The sequence below is a fragment of the Podarcis filfolensis genome (assembly GCF_964270895.1).
Source record: "Podarcis filfolensis genome assembly, chromosome: 2".
In the NCBI taxonomy this organism is placed as follows: Eukaryota; Metazoa; Chordata; class Lepidosauria; order Squamata; family Lacertidae; genus Podarcis; species Podarcis filfolensis.
This window is the reverse complement of record NC_139605.1, coordinates 82,616,869-82,632,702: the sequence shown is the minus strand read 5'-3', so window position 1 is coordinate 82,632,702 and position 15,834 is coordinate 82,616,869. Positions and strand designations below refer to the sequence as shown.

At 42.1% G+C, this 15,834-nt stretch overlaps 2 protein-coding genes across 2 annotated transcripts in view; one reads left to right on the top strand and one right to left on the bottom strand.

The window, feature by feature from the left end:
- Positions 1 to 2,743, bottom strand: part of FN3KRP (fructosamine 3 kinase related protein) — a 32,983-nt gene extending 30,240 nt beyond the window's left edge. Inside the window, exon 1 of the mRNA XM_083597791.1 lies at positions 2,577 to 2,743. The gene's annotated coding sequence lies outside the window, so the exon portion shown is untranslated. The remainder of the gene's footprint in view (positions 1 to 2,576) is intronic.
- A 24-nt stretch (positions 2,744 to 2,767) lies between these two features.
- WDR45B (WD repeat domain 45B) lies at positions 2,768 to 13,933 on the top strand. Its single transcript, XM_083597787.1, has 10 exons — positions 2,768 to 3,087; positions 7,145 to 7,219; positions 7,619 to 7,720; positions 8,395 to 8,482; positions 8,600 to 8,694; positions 9,432 to 9,622; positions 10,393 to 10,478; positions 11,535 to 11,636; positions 11,851 to 11,972; positions 12,450 to 13,933. Exons 1-10 carry the CDS (start codon positions 3,021 to 3,023, stop codon positions 12,554 to 12,556), a joined length of 1,035 nt encoding a protein of 344 aa, XP_083453913.1. The 5' UTR covers positions 2,768 to 3,020; the 3' UTR covers positions 12,557 to 13,933.
- The last annotated feature ends 1,901 nt before the right edge of the window (positions 13,934 to 15,834 follow it).

The window sequence follows — 15,834 nt, the reverse complement described above, 5'->3', positions numbered from 1 at the left end:
CAATATCATCTGCCTATGAATCTTATTTTATTATTGCAATCTACTATAGGAACATAAGATGCTGGACCAGACCAAAGGCCCACCTGTTCTCACAGTGACCAATGGGATGCCTCTGGAAAGTCCACAAGCAGGACATTAGCACAATAGCATTCTTCTCCACTTGTGCTCCTCAGCAATTAGTATTCAAAGGCATACCACCTTATGATACTGGAGGCAAAAAAGGCCATTACATTGATAGAAAAATTATGGAGAATAAGGCGAAGTTAACTCTTAAAGTCATCCAAGTTGGTGGCCATTGCTACATCATACAGTAGCTAATTCCACAGTACCTAATTCCACCCTTTTTGTAAATTGAAAAGCCCCAAGTGAAGTAAGCTTTCTGCATAGAGGAGTTGTTCCAGCCCCTTGATCTTATTGGTTGCTCTTTTTTGCATCTTTTCCAGCTCTGCAGTATCATCTTTGAGATGAGCAGAATTTCAAGTACAACACACAAGATTTACACTTTCTCTGAGCTATCCCCCACAACCCCAAATATATTTCCTGCTCAATCACCACCAGTTCAGTGTATATGAGAAATTAGGGTGCTGTTGTTTTTTTGCTCTAATATACATCACTTTACACTTGCTTACACTGAATTACATTCACCATTTTAATGTCTATCCAGTCTGAAGAGATGGTTGAAAGTTCCTAACAATCCATTTTTTCGTTTTTACCAGCCTACACAGTTTGCTGTCATCAGCAAAGTTGTTGACCTCATTGCTCACCCCCAGTTCAAGACTGAATGTCTTAATTGGTACCCCTAGGCAAAGGTACTCAGAGCTTTTCTTCTCTTGTCTTTTTAAATTAAAAAACCAAAACAAATCCAGCCTTTAGCCCTCCTAGAAAGTAAGTTATGAAGCAAAATAGGCAGGTACCCAGTTTCTGTGAAATGAGCCAACCTGGCTACTCCTGCCAGTCAGTATTTTTAGCCAATGAGTGAAGTCAAAGCTGTGATTGATAAGTGATTTGTTTGAAAACCAGCAATACGAATTCCTGGAGTCGGCAGGATCCGCTGTTTCTCTGTCTCATGTTTGAAAAGCAGTATTCAAAAATAAAATTATTGCCAAGCATAAGCAAAACACACTTGCCAAGCCAACACATCACACTTCCATGTCACTTCATGTTCCTAATTGTGAAAGTGCTTGATGAAGAAGAAAGGGAGGAAATCGTTTCCTAAGCACAGTGAATCACAAATGAAACACCAGAACAGAAATTGTAGTACTGTATATGGTAGTACTGTGTGTATGCCAGCGTGTTACTGAAACCAGTAATGTCCTTTGATTATATATGCCTTATGAAAAATCTGCGGTCTGAGCACTTGAAGGTTTATTCCTCAGCACATTGTCTTAAGCACAGCAACATGTGAAGCATACTGTTATAGGTCTGTAGGTGCTAAATGCCCGGGTTTAATATATGTTGGAATATAATTAGAACTGGGATGTGAAAATGGCATGTCAGGCCCTTGTGTCTTAAAATGTGTATTAGGTTTTGCAGGCACACTTCAAAGCTCCTGACATTAACATGTGAAAAGCTTAATGAAGGCAGACCCTGTGTGCTAAGTGGGTGCCAGCCATGGCTAACCCTGGAGAATCAACAAGTATAAAAGTTAATTAACAGGTAATTTCCTTGTGAGGTGAATGCCTGGGGACAAGCCATTTAGGCAACACAAAGGGGTGAAAAGGTAAGCCTCATTTGCAAATGTGTGGGCCTGGGCCGGATTTAGGTTTGATGAGGCCCTAAGCTACTGAAGGTAATGGGGCTCTTTATATGTCCAGCTGTCCTTTGTCAACAACAAATTGTTGCTGTTTTTTGTTTCAGGTAGGTACCTGTGTTGGTCTGATGCTGACAAAATAGATATAATTTTTTTTTTAAATGTCCAGTAGCACCTTAGAGGCCAACTACAGTACCAGTAAGTTAGCTCAGGATATAAGCTTTTGTGTGCATGCACACTTCTTCAGACTTAACTGTCAGGGGTCCTTTACCTTTAAGGTGCAACTGGGCTGTTTTTTGTGTTGAATATATGCTATATGGTAATTTATGGACCTAATAGGTATCTAAAGTCATTTGCACAGAACAAATACAGGTACCTCGGGTTACAAACACCTGCTAACCCAGAAGTAGTACCTCGGGTTAAGAACTTTACCTTAGGATGAGAACTGAAATTGTGTGGCGGCAACGGGAGGCCCCATTAACTAAAGTGGTACCTCAGGTTAAGAACAGTTTCAGCTTAAGAACGGACACAAAACACTGTTGCTGTATGTAGGTGTTATTTTGTTTTATCTTATATTTTGGAAATGTACATCCAGTTCCCCTCCCCTTTAATTCCCCCCCTCCAGAGAGTGGGGCCCTAAACTATAGTTTGTTTAGCTTATACGTAAATCCGGCACTGGTCGTACCTCATTCCCGAAGGAAAGACTAACTCTGGAGTAAGAAGCACGTCTGCAACCCCTGGAATGGTGGTGACTTTACTGGGGGCTGCGTTGCCCCACGTCCAACGGGTCTTTTGCCTCCTCGTAACCCCATTTAGGATCCCTTACCTCTCTTGCAAGGGCAGCGAAGGCGACACGCGATGGAGACCGTGAGAGGCGCGAGAAGAGAGCGCAATCCGTCGCCCACCTTTCCCTGTGGCGCCAGCCAGGTGAGAGTCGGGCTGCTGCTGATCGTTAGCTTGGCACTCCGCCGGGCGGCCTGCCTTGAGCGACGCGCTCTGCGCTCGTAAAGAGGGGGACGGACGTAGCAGGCTGGGGAATGGAAAGAGCCAAGCCGAGGAAGGCGGCGGCGGCGGCGGGCGTTCGACAATTCGGCTCTCCTCTGGTCAGCCTGGGAGGGGCTCATTGGACGCGCTCGGTGCTCGGCGCGGCGCCTGTCTAGTCCGGAAGGAATCGTGGCGCTGCCGCCCCCTCAGGCCAGTGACCCTCCCCCGATGGTGTGAGAGACCCCCCCCCCGTCCGCGGCTGCGGCCTTCCCCGGAGTCCGGCGCCATGAACCTGCTCCCAGCCAACCCGCACGGGAATGGGTTGCTGTTCGCCGGTTTCAACCAGGACCACGGTAAAGACCCTCGCGGGGCGCCGGAGGGTGGGAGTCAGGGGTCCGCCTGTCCGCCCGCGGGGGAGGCGTTCGGGCTTGGCGGGTTTCCTTTCCTCCCCCGTGTTCAGCGTCTGTAATGGGGTGAGGTTGGGAGAGGCGAAAGTTGAGTTTCTCGCCCCCACCCAAATAATTCCAGGCCTTCCGAGAGGAGGGAGGCGCAGGTCTCGAACCCGCGGCCAGCCTAGACGAATGCCTGGGCACAAAAAAGTGCGGGCGGGGAGGAGGGCTTTACCTTCCCTTCTTGGGGCGAAGAGAGAGGGCTGCCCTCTCCGGGCTCAGACACATCTCCTCTTTCCCCCCAGCAGCTTGCCTTTGTCCCTTAAGTTTGTGTTGCTTGGCACTGTCTGTTAACGTTGATGGGTGCCAATACTTCCCCCTTTGGCCTCGTCTCTCCCCTTTCCATTTTCCGGCCTCTGGTTAGCGCGCTTGGGTGTTTATGGGGCGCAGTCGGAGTCTGGTGTTTTGCAAAATGCGCGGGGAGGATCGGCCTCTGCCCAGAGACACCAAGACAGGGGAGGCAGTTGATTCCATTCTCCTCCTTGCCTTCTCAGGCTTCCACGCGGAGCCTTGTTTTGTCCTAATACAACAGTGCTTGGCCCAGCTCAGATGCTTTACCCCTTGTACATTGCCTCATCCTGTTCTCCTTTAGTCTTTCTCTTTAAAAACCTGCATCTATTGAGCTCCTTGTTGGGCATGAGGGTCAGGCTTGCCCTCCTACTCAATGCCATTTCCACTGCAATTGATGCATAATTCAACAGTTCCCACAAGCAGATGCCAAAGCTGGACTTAGGGCTAAGATGTGTGTTCTGGCCCAGTTGTGCACTGAATCATTCTATTCCTCAGATTGCTTTGCCTGAATTCTCATCAAACTGCAGCTCTTTGAGAGGTAGCTGCTTTCTTGGGCATATGAATTTGCATGCAGAATTGAATGTCCTGAACAGTTTTATTGCTTTTAATCAAAGGGCACATAGCAGCAACATTATGACCTGCGGTATCTCTTCTGTGTCCCAGTCACAGTAAAAAAGCAAAATTTCTAGATACCCTAAATGACTGTGCCTCTGGTCATGGAACCAACTAGAAAGTAAGCAACCCTGAGGTTAATCTTGAGTAGCGCCCAGGACCTGATGCAAGATGTAATTGTTGTCATGCCAGTTGGGAGCAGTGACCATAGCACTACTAAATTAAATGTTTTTTGATTTCAAAACAGGAAACTTCCCCAAAGGGAGGAACATGGTAAAAAGGAAGTTGAAAGGCAAAGTCAATTGGGTTGGATCACTCCAAATTGCTGGGGACTTGTTTAAAAATGCAGTATTAGAAACTTGGCTGGTGTGTACACCATAGATGGCAAAAAGTATCATGAGGGCCAAGAGAATGCCAGTTTGGTAATGTGCAGAGTCAAAGAAGCCGTTAAGAGGCAAGAAGGCTTCCTTTAACAAAAGGAAGTCTTGTCCAAATGAAAAGAACAAAAAGGAACACAAAATGGAGTCTCCCAAGATTTGGTATTTGTATTTGTGCTTTATAACTTGTTCACAAATGATCAAGAGTTAGGAAGGGGTGAGCAGTGAAGTGCCCACATTTATTGATGATACTGAATTGTTCAGGGTCTTTAAAATGAAAAGAGAATGTGAAGAGCTCCTAAAGGACCTTTCCAAACTGAATGAATGGTTGGTAAAATGGCAGATGCAACTCATTGTAAATGAATTGTTAGCACTAGGAATAATAATTTTACATATACGCTCATGGGCTTTGAACTAGTGGTGACTGACCAGGAATGAGACTTTGGGGTAATAGTGGATGTTAGCGCAGTGTGCAGCAATTGTGAAGAAAAGCCAATTTCCATGCTAGGGGAGCATTAGAAAAGGAACTGAAAATAAAACTGCCCATGTCACAATGACATGCAAATCTTTGGTGGAACCACATTTGGAATATTGTGTAGTACAGTTCTGGTCAGCTCACCTCAAAAAAGGATATTGTAAAGTTGGGAAAGATTCAGAAAAGTGCAACCAAAATGATAAGGGAAATGGATCTTCAAGGGAAGGTTGCAGTGTTTGGGGCTTTTTAGTTTAGAGAAAAGGTGAATCAGAGGTGACATAGAAGTCTATAAAATTATGCATGGCATGGAGAGAATGGACAGAAAAGCCCCCACCCCTACTCATCACACTAGAACTGGTGGACCTCTAATGAAGCTGAATGTTGGAAGATTCAGAACTGATGAGAGAAAGTACTTCTTCACGCAGTACATCGTTAATATGTGGAACTCACTTCAAGAGGAGGCAGTGATGTCAACCAACTTTTGGATGGCTTTAAAAGAGGATTGGACAAATTCATGGAGGATAAGGCTATCGATGGCTACTAGCCATGATAACTGTTTCCCCAGTTGGAGGCAGTAATGTTTCTGAATACCACTTACTGGAAAGCACTAGAGGGAAGAGTGCTTCTGAGCTCGGGTCCTGCTTTTGAGTTTTCCACAGGAATCTGGGTGGCTGCTGAAGTACAGGACGATGGACTTGATGGAGCATTGGCTTGATCCAGCAGGCAGTTCTTATGTTCTTACAATTATCCCTAATTAGTAGCAATGACAAATAGTTTGTCATTTTAATTTGTTAGGAGAGCTAGTTCAAATTAAGCGACTACACCAGTCATGTGCTTGCAAATTGAGGAGTGTCCTATGTTTATTATGCTCCTGTTCATTTCATAATTGTTTTTCTAAGAAAATCACACTTGTTTAGGTGCACATTTAACAATTCATGTGTTCCCCTAAAAATACAGTGTGTGGGGCATCCCAAATTGATGTGGCCCTTAGTGAATGAGTTAGCAAAATAGTCATCCTAGCTAGTGTTTTTTTTTTTCTTCCAAGAAAATAGTCTATGACTCACTAGAGAAACAAAAGTTAGGGATCAACTTCCTTGTAGTAAACCTCACCCCATAAAAGCTTATGCTTTGCTATTCTCTACCTTGAGAATATTTTATTGCAGTAATCTGAGTAGTCACTTCAGTGGAGTTTCATAGAATGTGTAAGCTAGTAAAATGTTCATTCTATTTGCATCAGACACTTTATATCATGTGGATTGTATGGGCTACACCTACAGGATGCAGTTTCCTAGGGTGCTTGTTTATAGGCTAGTAGAGTTGTTGGAATTCCAGCTTTTATATTGGCAACAAAGTCAGATGTGCTGGTTTTGACTTATAAAGCCTTAAACAGCTCAGGACTGCAATACCTCAGGGACCACCTCTCCCCGCATGAAATTATTTGACTCCTGCGATCATCACCCGAGGCCCTTCTTTGGGTGCCTCCCCCACAAGAGGTCTGAAAGGTGTCAACGCAAGAACAGGCGTTTTATGTGGTGGCTCATAAATTCAAGGTTCATTCTAAACCATTATAATAAATAAAGTTTTGAACTGGCTGAAAGGAAAAAATATTTAGATTGATGTACTTGATTGTGCTTCTTGGTAAACAAATAAATGGGAAAAATAATATGCAGTTTACTATAAATGCTGAGGTAGAGGAACAGAAGGGGGCGGGGAAAGGGAAGACACATTTTTCTCAATAACTGGCATCAACTACAAGAAACAAGAAATGTGTGGTTGACAGAGCTCTCAGTTTAAGCCTGTTGTGGGCCAGCCTGTTCAAAAACAAATTACCCTTGGCAGAATGAGGACTCCCTAATCCCTATAAACAGCTGTGTAGGTTTGATCCTAAATAGCCAAGAAAATACATCAGGTTCCAGGCATCTTTATAGCTTTTAGTGCCAATTGCTTTTCTAAAATGTTCACAAATCCATTCTACTGCCATGGACACAACTGAACCACTGTAATGCATTGTATCTGTACTTGCAGTTAGATTCCTGTATAGCCTGTTGTGACTAAGAGCATCTCTGGCAGGGATGAGTCTTACCTGACCCTCCTAATGGGAGATGCCTGGGACTTCTGTACACAGAGCATGTGCTACTACTGAGCTGTCTTTTGCCTGTTGATAAAGAGCATATATACCTGACGTAGTAATCCTCTTCTTTTTTAGGGTGCTTTGCATGTGGGATGGAAAATGGATTTAGAGTGTTTAATGCAGATCCGCTCAAAGAGAAGGAGAAACAAGGTGAGATTCTTCCTCAATATACATAGTTGTTCTGCTGCGCCATTTTTTTCATCTTAAACCACGTGCTGTGCAATCCTATACCCTCAAGTAACTGTGCATAGAACAGAGATTTCACTTGCCAGAATTTGAGTACAATTTTTTAAAACTTTGATCCAGTATAATATTGCTGTGTCCATAATGTGTGGTCAGAAGAAGGCTCTGAGCAGGCTTTTCTGATGATAAAGCATTGTCTTGAAACGAGGCACTCCAGGAGTAAAAAGTAAAAGAGGACTGACATCAGCTGCATTTTAACTTGGAGTCTTTGGAGAGAATCCTCTTGATACACAAAGAAGTTACAGTATTAATAAACTTTTATTTGCCTTGCGTGTTTAATTAAAAATGTCCCTTTTCCCTCTCCAGAATTTCTAGAAGGAGGCGTTGGCCATGTTGAAATGTTGTTTCGCTGCAATTATTTAGCTTTGGTTGGTGGAGGAAAAAAACCCAAATACCCACCTAATAAAGGTAAAGTATTGAGCAGTAAGTAAGCAATAGCTTAGGGCTGACTTCAGCACTAAACATTTCCAAGCAGCTTTAATGTAACTGGTGTTCAAGCAGATTTTATCAAAAACCTCCTGGGTAGTTTAAAATTTGAATAAATGTGGACTTAGCTGTCACCCTTCTCGAGTTGTGCAATGAGGTATCATTCCTTTTAATGCCAGGTGCTAGCTAGAGCAATCTGTGACCTATTGTTTCCCTGTATTCAGGATAATTTGTGTTTTTCCAGATGGTCAAAGGATAAACAGATTTTGATAAGCAGCCATGATACTGCACTCCCACATAAACAGGAATAAAAAGCTATTGGCAGTAGCAGGTGGGGAGGGTGAAGAAGAGGGTAGACTAAGCTTCAGAATGCCATCATATAAGACTTGTTTGGATGTAGCTGATGCTTCTATTTTCTCCTGCCCCAAACCAATTGTAACTGAATGCTAACTGTACAATGTCTAATTTTGAAGATCTGAACTTGGGGTATGGTTTTTGTTTTTTGTTTTTTTGCCAAGTGAACCAGTGCAAACTGGGTAGTCCGGGATGCAGTAGTTCCTCATGTAGCTAGACTTCCAAAGTGGCATCTCTGGAAGCACTTTGTAAGATTGCAAGGTGTTACTTTAAGACTAATAAGGCCATTTCCATTTCTGCAGTGATGATCTGGGATGATCTGAAAAAGAAGACCGTTATCGAAATAGAATTTTCCACAGAAGTCAAAGCAGTTAAGCTGCGAAGAGATAGGTGAGTCTGGTCACACTCTGTTGTATGGAGAGCTCCTTCTGTTTTTCCCCCAGTTTGGAGTTGGACCAGTGTAGCTGGACATGATGCTAATTGGCCTGCCATTGCCTTCTCTTTCAGAATCGTGGTAGTTCTGGACTCTATGATTAAGGTTTTCACATTCACGCACAACCCTCACCAGTTGCACGTCTTCGAAACCTGCTACAATCCTAAAGGTAAGTGTTATTCACTACATAAAGTGTAAGAGGAACAAAGAAAGATCCTGTGCTGTTCTTCTTGTTTGCTATTGTACTCCTTATGATAACTGATGCTGTCTATTTTGCACACCCTAGGACTTAACTATATAAAAAAACGACTTGGACCTTTCTCATGCTTTGCAAGTGCTGTGATGCTGAGCCATAGCATCCTTGTCATCCCCATTAAGTGCAGTGGAAAACCATTTGTCCTCCATCTTCCCATAGTTTTCACGTTGGATTTGGAAAAAAGAAAAAACATTGTTGGGAAATGCATTGTTGGAATATGGCATTTCAGGGCTAATTGTCAATTTTGGGTGGGAGTCAACGGTATGCTATGATTAACGTTCCATCAGTGCGAGCATTGCAGTTTGTCCGACAAAACAGTTTCCCATCTCCTCCCCCGTGTGCTGTTCTGAGGGTTCTCCCAATCACCTTGAGCCAATTTTGAGAGCCATGGAAGCAGGAGAAGGGGGGAAAGCCCTATTGCGCAAACGGAAGCTCTATTGCAGGGTTTGTGCTGATGGGACTCATTCGGTAAATCCTGCCTTTTGCTTATACAGACATTGACACTCATGGCTATGTGGTAACATGAAGCTTCCTAGCTTGCTTTTTTGAGTGCTCCAAGTACTCTCAAAACTTATTTTCAGATGGAAGGTGGGGAGGACAGAGATGGTAGTAAAAATGCCTATTCCTCAATACTTTAAATTGTATTTCAGGTCTTTGTGTCCTGTGCCCAAACAGTAATAATTCCCTACTTGCATTCCCTGGAACACATACTGGACATGTGCAGATAGTGGACCTGGCAAATACAGAGAAACCTCCTGTAGATATACCAGCTCATGAAGGGGTCTTGAGTTGCATAGCTCTTAACCTACAGGGAACAAGAATTGCCACAGCATCAGAAAAAGTAAGTCAATGATTTTACTCCACAGTTGGCTAGAAAACAGCACAAGAGTCCTTAATGGTTTAGAATGAACCCTGAATTGTGTCATCTTGAGAGTCTGCGTGGCATTTTAATAGGTGCATTGTATAGTCTTTAATTTACTGTTAAGCCTACTGGGAAGACTATCATCTAACACAGAAGTTGAATTTGTGAAAGTCTTGGCTTTAAAGTTTATACAGAAAGTTGGTAACCTTTGTGGTTGTAGTGATTACATTTGAAAACACGCATGCTGTTATTGCAAATATTGGTCAAGAGATAAACTGCATTCTTTGGCAGCCTGTAACCTGCATTGCTTCAAATAGGTTCCCTGGCTATTCGTTCCTCACTCAAACCTTTCATCCTGCTGCCTCACTATTGCATGCCAGAATCTTCCAAAATATGTAACAAATGTGTTATATACTAGGTTCAGACTACTGTATACGGTATAAATCCAGTTCATGTAGACTTTCTCAATTTTCCTGTCAAAATACTGACTTTAGTGGCATTGATCTTGGATATATTCATGCAGATAAACCTGAGAGGATTTCCAAATATGTGGGATAACACCGGATAACAAAAATAATTCCATATGGGAAAGGCAAAGATGTGCAGCTACGATAGTGTAGGGTGGAGGTAAAATGACAGAGCCATCATCTGGGAAGTGAACAGCTGTATCCTAATGTGTTCTGGGAAGAACTTGTGTTGTTTTTGAAAGGCTCCCCTCACATCTTTAATGTGTGCTGTTGCTTTTCAAGGGGACCCTAATAAGAATATTTGATACATCATCTGGGCATTTAATCCAGGAACTGCGCAGAGGGTCTCAGGCTGCCAATATCTACTGGTAAGGTTTATTGTTTTGTTAATGTGTTGGGGGGGGGGGGGATTGGCGGAATCATGCTTTGCCTTGATCATCAGCAAGATGAGGGAGTGGCTGCTGTACAAATGGGGGTTTCATGCTTTAAAACTACTCCCCCGTTTTCCAGTTAAGAGACATGAACTTCCTGCGTGTGAATAATTTTCTTCCATCTGTGACCTACTAATCATACAGCTGATACTGTCAGCTGGCTTTTCACATTAGCCAGTTCAGTGTTATGTGTAGCACATCAGACAAATATAAACATTAGGCTTGGTATCTGAAAATTCTTTTGGGGGAAAATGTGACATCACACAGGTAGAGAAATCAGCAGCAGTACAGTTCAAGATGAATTTAATCCAATTGAGAGTTGAGCATTAAACAAACAAACAAAAATGGGAGTGGGGGTTAACTCTGAGAGGTAGCATTGTATGAGATATACAATAAAGCATCAGTTCAAACATGTGAACTTTTCTATAGCTTTAAAAAGTTGGGGAAACAAGGATCCCTTAGTTCTATGTCCATAGGATCTTTGATGTCTGCACCTTTTTTCAAACTCAGAATTAAAGTAGCATTCATCCTGCAACTGTGTTGGTTTATAGAAGAACTAAGATACTAATTAAGAAGTAATTATGCCTCACCAGTATCTGTGTGTCCTTTTCTTCAGCTACATGTATTATGGAGGAGTTAATGCTTTCTAAAGGTGTGAATATATTTCCCTTCCTCCCATCTATGTGGTTTACTTCTGGGGTGAATGCTCTTTCACTTTCTACCACTTCAGTTGCTGATGCTGCTTCACTCTGCATCAACACCTGCTGGTAAAAGGTTAGCATCTCACTGGGTATGTTGTTGCAAGGTGGCATTGCTTTAGATAACCTCCCCAAAACCTACAGTTAGAAACTCTTGTTTTTAAGATACTTGGGAAAGAGGTTGGCTTATAGCGTTTGAAAAGTTGCAGTATATACACATAGGCATTTCTTTAAAAAGTAACTTATTCCATGACAGTGGTGTTATAAGCAGACTTGTTTCTGACTTCTCCTTTAGCATTAACTTCAACCAAGATGCTTCTCTCATTTGTGTGTCAAGTGATCATGCCACAGTGCACATTTTTGCTGCGGAGGATCCTAAGAGAAACAAGCAGTCGAGGTAAGCAGCTGAGGCCAGTGTGATGATCTCTAGGCAAAAATGATTAGGTAACTTCATACAGGAAGAATGTATCAGTAGCTAAAATAAAGTAAATAATTAAAATAATCACTAAAATAATTGTGAACCTTAATACGTGCTGCTAGGAGTCAGTTTGCTTCAGTGCCTGGACTACTGGGTTGAGATGATGCTGAAGAGAGCTTTCTTTCTTTTTCAGCTTAGCATCAGCCAGCTTCCTGCCCAAATACTTCAGTTCCAAATGGAGTTTTTCCAAATTTCAGGTTCCCTCAGGCTCTCCCTGCATCTGTGCCTTTGGAACAGAGCCGAATTCTGTCTTAGGTAAGAATCTCAAGTTTCACCAAAAATCAAACAAGGCCCCTCACTATGCATATCCCAAACATAGACCATGAATTCAAGCAGCTGTGCTCACAAACAAGCTTTCTAGAGGAATCTCCCTCTGTACTTGATGGGAGTGTGTTTTATATAAATGGGTTTTAACTCCAGATTAATGTCGTATGATTGCAGCCTAAGATTGTAAAATGTTTAGATTGCAAGGAATGTTGAACGCTCAAGATTGTTGCTTGAGATCTCACGGAGGGCAGCTTAATGATTCATCAAGAACTGTCTGAGGTGGGGCAAGCCAGGTGCTAGAACTGATTGGCGTATATAGCGCAGGTCTTATAGGAGAACATTTCTTAGCCTGCAGGTAATGTGGCGTCTCTTGCTGCTCTCACAAGCAAAAGCTGTGCAGTGAAACACAATATGTAAGCAATTGACTTCAGTTGCCAAACTGAAAACAGTATCTTTCTCTTGCAGCGATCTGTGCAGATGGCAGCTACTACAAATTTTTATTCAATCAAAAAGGGGAATGCTCCAGGGATGTCTATGCTCAGTTCCTAGAAATGACTGATGACAAACTTTGACTGAACTGATGGAAATTTGTAGGTAGGGGGGAAGGAGATCTGGAACCCCGTCCTACTTATTCTCCCTTTCCTGAAGAGATGGCCTCTCACTACCTTCAGTCAACTGTGCTGCTCAAGATGGGACAGATGACTTTAAGAAGCCCAAACCAGTATGGACAGAGCAAGGCAGAGGACTACTACGTTAACTGTCAACAGCTGGTTTTAAATGTTAAGTTTTGGCTGCTGTTGTTCCTTCAATTTCCCCCCTTTTTTAAAAAAAAATGTTTCAATAGCCTGTGCCTATTGGGTTTCTCTCTGTAATTAAACTGTGAAGCTTAGTGCCTGCCACTCCATAAGAGTGAAGCGGCAGGAGATTACTAAGGTTTAAACAGTGAATGGGACATGTCAAAAGTACATACAGATTTGAGTTCTAGTACCATGCTTAAGGGGGTGGCAGGAAATCTATACCAGCAGTTTCTGCCTTTGTAAAATGTCCTTTTCCTCCTATCTTCTAATACACAGAAAGGAATATTATAGCAAGTTGGCTCTTAGTTGCACTTGCTCTGACATAGATAGAATGCTCAAGGTCCTTGTTTTCATGCTGTTATAAATAGATATTAACTTGTTTGTCATTTGTCAGAGGTGCCAAAAGAAATCCATAGCAAACATCATTAAAGTACTGTTGGCCTAAATAACCATTCTGCAGGGCAGGAAGTGGCATGGGACAATGTTGAGATGTTGGGAAAGTGACAGCAAACAGCTTAGATATTGGAAATAACCATTCCAGACACTTCAGTTCTTGATCCATTGGTATTTGCACTTAGGTTGTGCTGGGGAAGTTCTACAAGTACAAGATAATCTGTAATGGCCAAGAGGGTAGTATACTGAACAACAAGAAGGGGGAAAGTGTGACCCTCCAGATGTTACTGGACTTCACTGCCGTCAGTGCTAGCCAGCATGGCCAAGGATGATGAGAGGTGTAGTCAAACAGCTGGAGGGCTGCAGCTTTCCCACCTTATAGCCTGTAAGAAATCCCTATCATACAGCAAGCTTATTATGTGTTCAGAACAAACTAAGCCGCTGTCTCTGTGAACACTAAGTAGTACATCAATCACAACACTATATTTTGGGAAATGAGGTATTTGGACACATAATTTGAAGTTACCAATATCATCCCCTTAAAACGCAACTTCAGTTATTAGCTCCCTTGATTTCATGCATACTTCAAAATTAATTGAAGTCTTGGTTCAAGTTGAAAAGTATTGGAATTTGTCATTTAACTAAAACCTATATTCAGATGTCAGTTTGCATGTTGCTTTTAAATGTGTATTTAATCATGGAAATTGTTTTGCACACCTTTTGTAATTTTCTTTAATTAAAGTGACTTAATTTGCTGTATTCATTTTATGGTAACAGAAGTTCTGTACAGCAGTACCTCTACTTAGGCACACCTCTGGTTACGTATCCTTCAGTATATGCACGTGGCAAACCCGGAAGTATTTTTCTGGGTTTTGCCGCATGCGCAGAAGTGCTCTACCGCGCCACGCGCATGCGCAGAACAGGCACCTCCAGTTGCGAAAACCTCGGGATCCGACCGGAGCTCCAGAATGGATCCCATCCACAACCGGATGTACCACTGTATATGGGTGCTAGTTCTGTCCTTTGTTTTATTTAAATTGCCTAAATAGCTCAAGATCAATTAGGAGTAGGATGCATGTAATCTATGGCGCTAATAGATTGTATCCAACAATGTTGCTGACATTTTAAATTAGTGGACCAGTGAAGGGAAACATGTTTGTTGAGTCTAGGTGGACAGTCTGTATAAGGTAGTTTTCTCTTTCCTACCTATGCCTCTGGCCAAATTCTTTGACACCAACTTCCAATTCTTATCATTACCTTTTGTTCTAGGGATACCCTTTTATTATATAGTTTTTAAACAGTAATGTTGTTTCTTTGCTGAAATCCATCACTGCCAGACCCTTGCCAAATCTCATAAAACTCAGGTAGAGAAGTAATGTTTGCAGAATTTTTCAAGGAGGATAGGTATGCTGAAGCAAAATAAACAGGAAGTTCAGTTCCATCACCCACAGGTTGAAGGTAACATTTTTAAAAAATCCCAGTAGTTATTAACACTAGTTTGTCAATTGTAACAGCATTTACTTCACACACATTTAAGGCTTAAAAAATGCTCAGTCTTCTGTATTTCATCTTCCATGACCTTCACTGTTATGCATATTGTCTATAAGCATGCCTACCTCTGCCAACCCTAGGATAATCTATCTTCCAAAGTAGACTTGTTTGAAAGCTTATAATGTAATACACTTTCACTCCACCATCCTATGAATGTTCAGGAAAAGAAACTTAAGTGTGACATTTGTGTGCATGTATGTTTCATTTCTCACCAATGCCATATTCCCACTTGACAGATTAACCTTCTCCTGCCACTGTTAAAATGAGTTGAGAGGTCTCCTCCCACAGCACATGAAACAAGATTGGATGGACCTTCCTCTCCAGTAGGGGCTTGTCTGACTGGTTTTGAAAGAAATGCCGATTAGACTACTTACACAAACACAAGTACAACCTAGAACAGCTATTAATAGTTAAATGCATATGCCATTTCTCTGCACCTGAGCCTTGGCCATGGAAAACACTAGCTAAAATCACAATAATTCATGCGTAAAGGAAAGTCAAATTCTGATGAAAAATAAGCACTGCTCAGTGCAGAAACAACTTTTAGCAACTGTAGTAATGGTAGTATAATCCAAACACTAGTAGGTACATCAGCTAACTACAACATTGATATGGTAAGAGACTGTGCCATGCTGCTCAGAAATTACCCAGAGCTCCTTTTCTGTGCAACACCGTTGGGGAAATATATAAACCCAGATGTTGATATAACTAGCAGGCATTTGCTCATGTGACTCAAATTGCTCGGGGGGTGGGAAGACTGATTTTGCATTAGCTATTTCATCCAGGCAATTGCCCACTTGGTCCAAGTGTCTTCGGTAACCTAAAATGGACTTGTATTAAATTTTCTTCTGCAAAAAACATCAGCACCGGTTTCAAGTAGCAGTCACACAAGCAGACAGCTGCAATGTCAGAGAGCCATAATATACACTTCAATGAAATCCTAGTATTTTTGTGCAATTACTTGTTTACAAAGGCGACTGAAGTAAAAGCTTCACATATTACATATAATAAGGGAAAGGGAGTAAGACAAGCAAAGATAAGACACCACTGGCAGACAGGGTAGGAAAGAATTTCTGTATTTGGTAATACTCTGTTTATGTTATTACTTC